Source organism: Arachis hypogaea, chromosome 1 (assembly GCF_003086295.3).
Source record: "Arachis hypogaea cultivar Tifrunner chromosome 1, arahy.Tifrunner.gnm2.J5K5, whole genome shotgun sequence".
Classification (NCBI taxonomy): Eukaryota; Viridiplantae; Streptophyta; class Magnoliopsida; order Fabales; family Fabaceae; genus Arachis; species Arachis hypogaea.
The window spans coordinates 93,581,105-93,594,294 of NC_092036.1; the positions used below are offsets into that span (position 1 = coordinate 93,581,105).

The 13,190-nt window shown below is 32.4% G+C and overlaps 1 protein-coding gene across 1 annotated transcript; it reads left to right on the forward strand.

Annotated features, from left to right (window-relative positions):
* Positions 1 to 8,112: 8,112 nt before the first annotated feature.
* LOC112696276 (sucrose synthase) lies at positions 8,113 to 12,713 on the forward strand. Its single transcript, XM_025748973.3, has 12 exons — positions 8,113 to 8,463; positions 9,175 to 9,417; positions 9,502 to 9,653; positions 9,724 to 9,916; positions 10,014 to 10,445; positions 10,528 to 10,701; positions 10,783 to 10,899; positions 10,980 to 11,146; positions 11,238 to 11,462; positions 11,542 to 12,105; positions 12,194 to 12,332; positions 12,413 to 12,713. The coding sequence occupies exons 2-12, from the start codon at positions 9,193 to 9,195 to the stop codon at positions 12,443 to 12,445; spliced, it is 2,421 nt and encodes an 806-aa protein (XP_025604758.1). The 5' UTR covers positions 8,113 to 8,463; positions 9,175 to 9,192; the 3' UTR covers positions 12,446 to 12,713.
* The last annotated feature ends 477 nt before the right edge of the window (positions 12,714 to 13,190 follow it).

The following is a 13,190-nucleotide window of genomic DNA, read 5'->3' on the forward strand; positions in this document are numbered from 1 at the left end:
TTTTATAGAAGAGAATAAAGGGTAAGGTTGGTAGAAAAAAATTCTCATATAATTTCTCAATGGTAACCAAATTAAATTATTTTTGCTTCAAATAAACTTACGTTTAGAGGTGTAACCACTTTTGGGTTGAGAGTTCCAAAAAATTGCCAAACATAAAAATGGACGCTCAAACGAACTTATCTCTTCCCCAACGTAAACCCCAAACATACCCTAAATCTGATTTATATACTTGTCGACATTCACATCACAATTTAGTGTGTGTTTGGATTGTGATTTGTCAAATTGGAGTTCGAATAAAAATGATTTTATATAATTGATATCGGGTAGAAATAAGTTTGTGTCAACATATGATTTATGTTTGATAACTCATTACTAAAATTGATTTTGATAAAATAAATATTATTTGGATAATATTAGTTAAAATCACTTTTAAATAGATAATTACTTAAAAAGACATTACATTAAATTATAATGTTATTTTTTTATATATGTTTAATTTTTTTTATACTTTTTTTTCTTATATGTTTTTATATAGTATATTTTTAATATTCTTAGTACGTTATAATTTTTAACTATTATTATTATTTATGGTTAATTTTTTTGTTTAATTTATTTTACCTAATGGAATCAATAAATTCTATTATTAAAAGATAATAATAAATATAATACACAAAAATTATAACTATAAAATATATAATGTCAAATAAAAAAATTAATAAAAAGTATAAATAATAAATAACAAAAAAGAGTTCATATGGAGACAAATAATAAAAATTTTATAAATAATACAATAATATGTACAAAGGATAAAGTTGGTAAAAGAAAAATAAATATTAAAGGTAGTGGCGGATTCAGAAAATTTTAGAAATGGGGCAAAATAATATAAATACATAAAAAATATATATTAATATTAATATATTTAGATATTTAAATTTTGGAGTATATTAGCTAATCATATTTTTAATAAATAAATATAATTAATACATTTAAAAGTATAGTAATTTAATTTAAAAATATTTTTTTTATTTTCATATTTCGGTAATATTGCATGAAAAACATTTATTATTAATACTTGCGCTTAGTCAAACATATAATATCCGTCAAATTACATTTATATTAATTATTTTTTATATGATATAAAAAAAATTATAACTCAATAGTTAAAAAATTTATAAGAAACATAATTCGAATGAACTAATTTAAAATTTTGACTATTTTTTATTTTGATGTCTAATTTTTTTAAAAATTATGTGAGAAAAACAAAAAATTTGTAAAAAAATAAAATTTTAAATTAAACAATTATAATTATCTTTATATGTAGGTATAGAGAAAATAATATATTTTTCTATTAAAAAATATCAAATAATTTTTTTAATATTTAATTACAAAGTTGACATTTTATAATATTATAATAATTTTTTTAACGAAAACAATATTATATCTATGTATAAACAAAATTAAATTAAACAAAACAATAAAAAGTAAATAAATGATACATATTATAAAAAAGTATTAAACATTAATAATCTCATTTATATTTAAAAAATTAAGCTTAACTTTAGGTAATTAAATAATTAGATTATTATTAGTTATTATTAATATTTGTTTTGAATTTATATAATACAATACTTTTATTATTGTATTAATATCTAATAATATAAATATTTCTTACATATAATTTTTTTTTGAAATGTGGGGACAAATAAACTATTATAATGGGACAATTCTCTACATATATATACTTATTATTAATTTTTTGAAAGTTCAACGGGCAATTGCCCCCATATCCTTACATATAAATTTCTTCCTGAATTTGTATGTATCTTGGTAAAAATATTATATTAATTTTAATATTTTTAAGATGAAAAGGATATCATTGTAAAATTAAAAGTAGTATAGAAATTTAATTAAAAAAATATAAAAACTTAATTAAAAATTTAGTAAAATTATAAAAATTAACATAATAATTAAACCAAAAATAAAAAATACAAGAATACTTTCATAATATTAAACTTTTCACTATAAATACCAAGGTTGCGAGAACCGGACCGGTCAATAAACCGGTGAGGTCACTGGTTCAATGGTTCACTGGTTCGACCGGGATTCAACCGGGGTTCAACCGATTTAATTAAATATTAAATAAAATTATTAAAAAAATCTAAAAATAATTTTAAATATATAAATTCAATAATTTCTAACTTAATAAAATTTAAAATTTCACATAATAAATTATCCATAACTTAATATTAGAGGTTCACAAACAACTTCAAACATCAAAGTTTATAACTAAACAAAAAAAAAACGCACATAATGACAAACCCATAATGTTCTATATTCAAAAGAAACAATTACTAGCAAGTTTTCAACTAATCAAAAGTGCAACTCATCAAAAGAGAAAAAGAATTGAGCCTTTAATGTACTTATATGAATTGATGATGGATAAGAAAATCATAGATGCACCTCAAAGCACAAGTCATCACCAAGACCTAAACATAGCATAATGAATAATTTAGCTCAACTAACAAAAAATGCTAATTAACACATGCTACTTACCTAAGTGCCAAAGGGACATTGTGAGAGAAGAAGGGAAAAAGATTGATAACTACAAAAAATGCTAATTAACACAATGCTACTTCCCAATTAGCTCAGGCTTTTTTGTGTCACTTCAACAACCAAAATGGGCACTAAAACAAAGCTTGTTTTTATTAACTATGTTGATTACTTTGTCACTTTCTAGTGTTGGAATGGTTCAAGGCAGCAGCAGAAAACTTCTGGCACCAACATTTCCTGATTTTGGCAGCTATGATTTCCTCCATTTCCTGATTTTGAATTAGCTGCAATGCTTCATAATTTGTTACAGTAAAGCATCAGATCCAAATCAAACACCAAAGGCAAGAAGCAATAAGAACAAAATGGCAAAAAAATAGAAGCAAACAATGGATGAATCATGAATAAAAATTGAAGCAGAAGCAAACAGATTCATGAAGCAACAAAACCCTATTTCTAAACAGATTCATGAAGCAGCAAAATTGAAGCAACAAAATTCATGAAACAGCAACTCAAAATTGAAGCAGCATAAATTGAAGTAGCAAAAATTGAACTCAGATTCATGAAGCAGCAAAATTGAAGAAACAGCAACTCAAAATTGAAGCAGCAAATTGAAGCAGCAAAATTGAAGCAGCAAAAATAATCCCCAGCTGCCTTCAATGCATCATAATAGAAAGCCAAAAACAGATTCAAAATTCATCAAACAGAAACCAAAATCATGTAATCCAGATAAACATGAAGCAGCAACTCAAAATCATGTAAGCCAGATAAACATCAAAGAGCATGTTTTCTGTGATAGAGAGGAACAGAAACATGAACAGAAATAGGAACATGAACTCAAATAGGAATAGAACCATGAACAGAAACATGCCCGCATACATGAACCGAGGTGGAAGGCAGAGTATTACCGGCGACGACGGTGGAGGTGGGAGCTGGACGACGACGGTGGAGGAGGCGAGCTGGGCGACGGCGATGGAGGAGGCGAGCTGGGCGACGGCGATGGAGGAGAGGAGCTCCGCGACGGCGATGGAGGAGAGGTGCGACAGTGGAGGTGGCGAGCTGGGCGACTACGATGGAGGAGAGGAGCTCCGCGACGGCGATGGAGGAGAGGAGCTCCGCGACGGCGATGGAGGAGGGGAGCTCCGCAACGGCGATGGAGGAGAGGTGCGACGGCGATGAGGGGCTGTGGGAGGGTGAGAGGGTGAGAGCTGAGAGATACTGAGCGTGGTGGCTTTAGGGTTTGTGCATAGCTGATAGCCCTTTTCTTTTTTTTTTCTTCAAAACGACGCCGTTTTGAAGTTTAATATGCAAACCAATAAACCGTGAAAAAACCGAACGGTTCTCCCGGTTCACCGGTTAACCTCCGGTTCGACCGATTTTTCACCGATTTTTTACCAGCCGGTTTCTAACTTTACCCGAACCGGTTAAGTGACCGGTTCCCGGTTTTTCCGATTAAACTGGCCAGTCTGGTTCGGTTTTCAGAACCATGATAAATACGTTTCATAATTATTTTTGAAAACATTATCTTTTAATAATTTTCTCCTGAAAAAACTACCAATGCAAATCCCAAGCCCTCAAAGGAATATCCCAATGAATAGCCCTAAGATCCCAAACATATGAGAAATATGGTCCTGCATGTACCATAAAAATACTAAAATAGTATTAAGCTAATTTATTACATTATATATTTATTATTCATGGTGGCTACTTTATTTGATAAAGTCGAGCTGGCAGTAATAACTTTACATTATATTATGAGAAAATTGAGAAATAGAAAACAACAGCATAAAATTATACACAAAAATTCATAGTCATTTGTTTGAACAACTCGGACTGAAAAATACTAAGCCATGTGGAAATTTAATTTCAACCCAACTCCACCTAACTACAAAACATTGCATATTTTGTATGAATATACCATATATGTTTTCTTAAAAATATTATTTATAAATTTAATTTTTTGTTCAATGTTAACATAAAAAAGTTTTGCGCTCTTCTAAGAAAAAATAGTTTTAATTTGCTCTATCTAGAACTTCAACAAACTTATACTATATGTAGTCTTGGATCAATCAAATTTAATAAACAGTTTCTGTGTATCATTAAAATGGGAATAAATATAAAATACACGTATAGTCATCAACAAAATATACAGAGTACACGTATGTGTACTATCTAATTTACGTGTACTATCCAATTATTATATATTAAATCTAAAAGAAATATTTAATTGATTTTCTTTTTAAACTCTTGCAAATAAAAATGAATAAGCATGTACTATTTTTCATATTAATAATAGTTTATTTATTCAAATTATTCTCAAACGATGAAATATATTAATTTTTATGATTAATTGAATAATCTAAAAATGAAAAATGTGTAACTATTCTCATAGTATAATTATAAGCATGTTTAATTTTTTTTCTACGCTTAGAATATTTTTTATTATTTTATTTCAAATGTACACTCTTTTTTTCTTGTCTATATTTACAAAGGAAACAATTATGTATCCTTTTATTTCTTACTTGTGTAGTAAATATAAAAAACTAATTAAACTTAATAATACAATAATATATAATAAACTGAATAAAAGACTTTATAAGTTTTGAGCTAATAGATTAAGATTAAAAAAAAAGACAGTGATAATTATGTTATGTGGGTTGTTAATGCCACGTCAAACATCGATTACTCAACTGTGGTGTCTCTTACTGTTTAATTATGTGGTCCCACTGAACATAAATTTTGGCGCTGGAAACCACTTAAAAGTCACGTGTCAAGTAGAAACCATACAAAATTATCAAAAAAAAAAATTTATATAATTAATAAAATTTATTATTTTATCAATACTTAATTATTTATCAAACAAAAATATTTATATATTAAATTTTAAATGTTAAATTTTAAATTCTAGTAATATAAAACTAAGATATTAATTCAAAACGTTAAATATTAACTAATATCAATAAAAATATTAATCTCATAATTTTTTTTATAAAAAAGGTTTACTCATTTTTTATTAAAAATTTGTTATGTAGCATACTTTTATTCAATTTTATTTTATTTTATTTTATTTTGTTTTAAGATGAGATTTTTCATATAAAATATTTCTTTAAATTAAAAATTTGTGTTATTAGTTTATCTATACCATATTTATTGGTTTATACTTTATATAAAATGTTTTGTAAATAAATTTTTTTAACATGATTCCTAATCTTTTAAGAAATTTAACACAAAATTTATTATTCAAATTTTATATTTATAAAATTAATATAAAAGATATTTTTAATTATTAAATAATAATATATCACTTTTAATTAAATTTGATAATGCTATTTTTGAAATATGTCTTTTTTTTAAATATCTTCTTATTTTTATTACTTAATTATTTTGATAATGACAAAGACTACAAAAAATTTAAGAATTAAATAACTAATAAAATATTTATGTTATTAATTAAAATATTAACAAAATCTATTTCCTTAATTTTTTACTCATCTATTTAAGATCAGATAATGAATTAAGTTAAAACACATAATGTAAATGTAAGGTACGACAAAACAATTTCTTACGTGGAACTATTTTTGTGCAAGAACATAAAGCCATAAACCTGTTTTCTTACATCAATGTCAATTTAATCCTCCAATAAAGAAGTGTCACATGATCGTCTACGTATACGTAGCAAATTGCTTTTTTGACACCACCAAATCTATTAGAGAGTAGTCACGCCTTCTACCACCTACCACCGTATTCGTACTGTATCCCTTAGCTTCCACTTTCATTTGCCATCTTATCTTAATTTTAAGTTCCCACCAAATTAAACTACTAGTTAGTTATTCAATTATTAAGACTTAAAAAATTATATAATTCATCTTGTTCAATTTTAGTATGTGGATAATATTCAATTAAGTTAATAAAATATCTGAAAATACCTTATATCATCATTTTTGTATATATTAAATAAGAAAACTGTGAGCAGCTTATTGGATGGATGAGACAACAGTATTGAGTCAAAGAAAACAGGAACCAACCATAGAAAAACCAGGCCTGGTTAAGCAACCTTGCATTAATTAATTGTTTAATGGTGTTGCATAATACATGAATAGACAGAGAAGTTATAAAAACATAAAATAATATGTGTACACAGGAGAGCAAGAGTAGAGTGGTTAAGTGGATAAGGGAAAGAGTTAAAATAAAGTAGTGATGAGTAGGAGAGAGAATAGAGAGGGTTGAAGAGTGGTTTTGTGAAAGGAACAAGAAACCACAGGAAAATAATGTGGATGCCTCTTTGCAAGGAAATTCACCAAAAATAAAAAAATCTAAAATAATCTCAATTACTAATAATATACTTACTAGCTACCATCATAATTAATAACAAAAGCAAAATTGTTATTTTCTTTTAAATTGATTTGCAAGTTTTAATTATTTGGCCTGTAGCTTTGCCTCCACTATTTTTCCTGCATATATCGGCATCTTCCCATTGACTCCATTTTGCTTTGTATTCTCCTCCAAGTTCTGGCATTTCAACATAAGCTAATCCAACTTGATGTTTATAATTAGAAATTCATGTATAATTTACAACGTCAAATAGTATTGGTTTTTTCGCTGTTTGTGTAAGGACATTGTCATGTAGTCATCAGACCTAATTAGCTAGACTGATTAATTAATTTGGAGCATATTCTTTAAATTTATGAGGTCACTTTCTGGATTGCAATATCTAATATTGATTTTTGTTTGTTTTTTAGTGATGTTTATTATATTATCTACCCATATATGTACTACACACTACTATCATAGTACATAAATATAAATTATATTTTAGTAGCTAGTAATGAGGGTCTGGGCCAGTCCTGTATTAATGCCAACCCCATTAGCAAGCAGTAGGCATGATGTTTAGTAGGTAACATTACACCAAAAAATCCATGCTTGTAGCGTGACGAGTACCACAATGCGGTCAGTGTACTAAAAAACAAATAGATGAACAATCTTCACCAAGAAAATATTAATTATTAAACATAATAATTATTAGCAATGTTGATAGTTAAATCATCACATGCATTATGCACACCATTTGAATACTTATACATATGCGTATTGTATTTTATAAATATTACTTCGAATTACATTTTCAATCTACAATTATAATTACTTGAATAATATAACTCAAAATTAAGCTTGATTTTTTTTTGTCTAGGTTATATTTATATCTTTTAAGTCTACAAAAAAATCAATAAAAGAATATCAATTGATAAAAAGATTGAAAAATTGTTAAATATACCGGTATATTAATAATTTAATCAATTTTAATTATATATATTATATATTTTTATAATTAAAATTAATAATTAAAAATTATTAAAATACTAATGTACAAATATACTTAAAAGTTTTTCAAAAAAATTAATGTACAATTGACACTGCATAACAACCATTAAAGATAAAAGACAAGATTTTAAATTAAATATTAAAAATAAATTAATAATTATACATGTAAACATGGTATAGAGTATATGATATTCATTTAGCATGCGTTGATGTATTTACCAAGAAGGGCACACGTATTCTAGTTCCAGTGTAGCTACGGGTACAAATGGTATAAACATACATAGATTAGGAAATTACAAAACGACCCCTGTCCTCTAACTTCTCGGTGGGGTGGGGTAAGAAAGAGAAAGCTTATTGACCTTTGGTGAATCTCTTAAAATCAATCATATTTTCTTTTTTTATATATTAATGGAATTAATAATAATTGATTATTTGTATGATGGTACGTTTATTATGTGAAATACCCATAAAGTGTTGGCGCTGCTGTTGCTTGGTCTATAAATGGAAGCAAGCAGCCTGGGTTTCAATTCATTCATTCCTCTTCTCATTAACCCCCCCTCTCTTTTTTGCGTTTACTGTGTTTTCTTTCTCTCATAGGTATTTTTTTTCTCTCTCTCTTCGTTTGCTTTCTTTGTCATTTTAGGCTTTACTCTGTTGTTGTTCTGTTTCTTTGCTCATCACTTTTCACTACCACCACCACCTCCACCTTCAGAACCAGCTAGAACCTCTGCATGTGCATTTTGATCGCTAGATCAGGCTTCAATGTTCTTTGTCTTTGATCCTGAATCTAACTAGTGATCATTTTGACCTTACACTAGCTCTGCTTTTGGTTCTGTTTCTGGAGGCTAAATTTTCACTTGGTTTTACTCTGCAAAATTTTGCACTCTACTCGGTTTCTTGGGGGGAACGAGATTCTGTCGGTTGGTTAACAGAATTTGATGCCCATGCATGTACTTTGGTTAAAGAAGGAACAAAATGAAAAGTTGATTACAGCCTGGCCTTGAACAAAGAGCTTCTTTGTTGGCTTCTTATCATTATTAACTAATTACTTATAATTTTGAAGGAATATAATCTCTAAAGTATGGTTATGAAGTAAATTTAGCTCTGGCCAACAACTTTGGTTGCTCTAGCTGTTCAAATTAATTAAATAAAAAGAAGAAAGTGATTACACTGGAAATCTGAGTGAAAGATCTGATATTATTTTTATTTATGGGGAAGGTGGTAGGTGAGGGTGTGGGTGGTTGGGGTGTAGATTGAAAAATGATCGAATCCAATCCAATCCTGTTTTGATTTGACTGTTTTGTTCAGGTGGATCGGTGAGAGGGCATGGCCAGCGACCGTTTGACCCGCGTTCACAGCCTCCGTGAAAGGCTTGACGAAACCCTGACAGCCAACAGGAATGAGATTCTAGCTCTTCTGTCGAGGATCGAAGCCAAGGGTAAGGGGATCTTGCAACACCACCAAGTGATTGCTGAGTTTGAGGAAATCCCTGAGGAGAACAGGCAGAAGCTAACTGATGGTGCTTTTGGAGAAGTTCTTAGATCTACTCAGGTAAACAAGTATATATTGGAATATAACATCATCATCATCATGATTTGTGTGAATCTTTTTCTCAATTTCATTGTTTGCATATAGGAAGCAATTGTTTTGCCTCCCTGGGTTGCTCTGGCAGTTCGTCCAAGGCCTGGTGTTTGGGAGTACCTTCGTGTCAATGTCCATGCTCTTGTTGTAGAAGAGTTGCAAGCTGCCGAGTACTTGCGCTTCAAGGAGGAGCTTGTTGATGGAAGGTAAATCAATTCTTAGCTTTCTTTTTGTCTTGTTTTGGTGCATGCATTCAAGTTTTTTTTGTTGGTGCAGTTCTAATGCCAACTTCGTTCTTGAGTTGGACTTCGAGCCCTTCACTGCCTCCTTCCCTCGCCCAACTCTCAACAAGTCTATCGGTAACGGCGTGCAGTTCCTTAACCGCCACCTGTCCGCAAAACTCTTCCATGACAAGGAGAGCTTGCATCCGCTTCTTGAATTCCTCAGGCTTCACAGCTACAAGGGCAAGGTAACTACTATTTTCTAGTTTCTAGCTAGCCATGTTTGATGACTTCAATGTACACACAGATCTAAGTGATTGTGCAACATTTACACATGATATGCAGACGTTGATGTTGAACGACAGAATCCATAACCCAGATTCACTCCAACATGTTCTAAGGAAGGCGGAGGAGTATCTGGGAACCCTTCCCGCTGAGACTCCTTACTCAGAATTCGAGCACAAGTTCCAGGAGATTGGATTGGAGAGAGGGTGGGGTGACACCGCCGAGCGTGTCCTTGAGTCCATCCAACTCCTCTTGGACCTTCTTGAGGCTCCTGATCCCTGCACCCTTGAGACCTTCCTCGATAGAATTCCCATGGTCTTCAACGTTGTCATCCTCTCTCCCCATGGTTACTTCGCCCAAGACAACGTTTTGGGCTACCCTGACACCGGTGGCCAGGTTGTTTACATCTTGGATCAAGTTCGTGCTTTGGAAAATGAGATGCTCCACCGCATCAAGCAACAAGGCTTGGATATCGTACCTCGCATTCTCATCGTGAGTGCTTAGTAATTTGTTTGATAGTGTTATGGTATTGATATTCTATCTAACTGATGCATGTGAATTCTGTGAAATGTAGATCACCCGTCTTCTCCCTGATGCCGTAGGAACCACTTGTGGCCAACGTCTTGAGAAGGTTTTTGGGACCGAGCACTCTCACATTCTTCGTGTTCCCTTCAGAACAGAGAAGGGAATTGTTCGCAAATGGATCTCAAGATTCGAAGTCTGGCCCTATTTGGAAACTTACACCGAGGTAATTCAACTTCCTAGTCCATGTTGATGTGCACATAACAAGATTTTAACATCTCAAGCTTTTAATGTTTCATTTCATTAGGATGTTGCACATGAACTTGCCAAGGAATTGCAAGGCAAGCCAGATTTGATTGTTGGAAACTACAGTGATGGAAACATTGTTGCCTCCTTGTTGGCACACAAACTAGGTGTCACTCAGGTTGGTATCAGTATCTTAATTAGCGTTTTATGGACTATTTTTGAAAGTGGAGATAAAATTACTCCGTTTGTCCGTTGTAGTGTACCATTGCTCATGCACTTGAGAAGACCAAGTATCCGGAATCCGACATTTACTGGAAGAAGTTTGAAGAGAAGTATCACTTCTCATGCCAATTCACAGCTGATCTTTTCGCCATGAACCACACTGACTTCATCATCACCAGTACATTCCAAGAAATTGCCGGAAGGTGAATTTATGTTAGAGATGTGTTTTTTCTTTACGGATTAGTGATGACGTTGGTTGCTAAAGTTGAAGTATATGGGTTGGTGTTTAAACAGCAAGGACACAGTTGGACAGTATGAGAGTCACACAGCATTCACCCTCCCCGGACTGTACCGTGTTGTTCACGGCATTGATGTGTTCGATCCAAAGTTCAACATTGTGTCCCCTGGTGCTGACCAAACCATTTACTTCCCATACACCGATGGTAGCCGCAGGTTGACTGCATTCCACCCGGAGATCGAAGAGCTTCTCTACAGCTCAGTGGAGAATGAAGAACACATGTTAGTATCTCTGCCTCCCCTCACACTCACATGAATGGCTAATGCTAATAATAATGCGATTTAATTTTTGTTGCAACAGTTGTGTGTTGAAGGACCGCAGCAAGCCAATCATCTTCACCATGGCTAGGTTGGACCGCGTCAAGAACATCACCGGACTTGTGGAATGGTACGGCAAAAACGCCCGCCTGCGCGAGCTTGTGAACTTGGTTGTGGTGGCCGGAGACAGGAGGAAGGAGTCGAAGGATCTTGAGGAGAAGGCGGAGATGAAGAAGATGTACGGGCTGATCGAGACGTACAAGCTGAACGGGCAGTTCAGGTGGATCTCGTCACAGATGAACCGTGTGAGGAATGGAGAGCTGTACCGTGTAATCTGCGACACCAAGGGAGCGTTCGTGCAGCCCGCCGTGTACGAAGCGTTCGGGTTGACGGTGGTTGAGGCCATGACATGCGGCTTGCCAACCTTCGCAACATGCAATGGTGGTCCTGCTGAGATCATTGTTCATGGCAAGTCGGGCTTCCACATCGACCCTTACCATGGTGACCGCGCCGCTGATCTGCTCGTTGATTTCTTTGACAAGTGCAAGGTTGATCCAACCCACTGGGACAAGATTTCCCAGGGTGGTCTCCAGCGTATTGAAGAGAAGTAAGTCCACTCCACACGCTCAATTTATGCACACTTGTGTTTTTTCTTCTGCATTCTTAACCACCACCCATTGTTTTTTGTTCCATAGGTACACATGGCAAATCTACTCTCAGAGGCTTTTGACTCTAACCGGTGTCTATGGCTTCTGGAAGCATGTCTCCAACCTTGACCGCCGTGAGAGCCGCCGTTACCTTGAGATGTTCTATGCTCTTAAATACCGCAAATTGGTATGCTTACTTTTATGTCTTTCATTTCTGCGTGTGTTCTTCCAAAAACTAATCATGTTTTTTCTTGCGTGTCACATTAGGCCGAGTCTGTGCCACTTGCTGTGGAGGAGTAAACGAAGCAAGCTAAGAGAATATGGATGATGGAGGATCCGGCTTTTTCTCTATTTCGAGTCTTTATTTCTCTTTGGGTTTTATAAATAATGTGGAAAATGATTTTGAATTTTGTCAATTAGGATTTTGGATAAAAAAAGTTGAGAAAAATAGTCTTTTCTCGGTTTTTTTTTTTTTTTTTTTTGGGTATGATTTGAATGTTGATTGCAAAGCCTTGAATGTTGGGTGGGGTTTACCCGTTATTTCCAATTTTAAGCTGTGCCTTCGTTATCTCTTGCCCTCTTCAACTCGTGATACTTAGATAGATAGATTAACTTTAAAAACTGTGACAAAATTAAATTAAAGTGTGTTGAGCAAAGTCATTTCCGCAGTTCGCAATTTGATCGCTAAATTGGACAATTTGCAAAATCGTCAATTGTCGTTATTCGATTTGTTGTTCTTCACAAGCGGCAACTTGCAAAGAGCATGTACCTTTTAAGTACGGTAAAATCCAATTGTTGGGTGGTGAGTAAAGTTAACTAAGGTTCGTTAAAGTCAAATAATTCTCCTGTAAACTCTTTACACAACCAAACTGCGTCATTGCATTACATTGAGATGGCAAGATAAATATCTCATCTTCAAGAGTCGATTGTGGTAAAAACTTGCTATCTCGTTATAATTTAACGAATAACTCTACCATTTAGTTACATATTAATCGTTCCCGGTAACGACAATATATCATTTATAAAAAGTTAATAAAAAGTATAG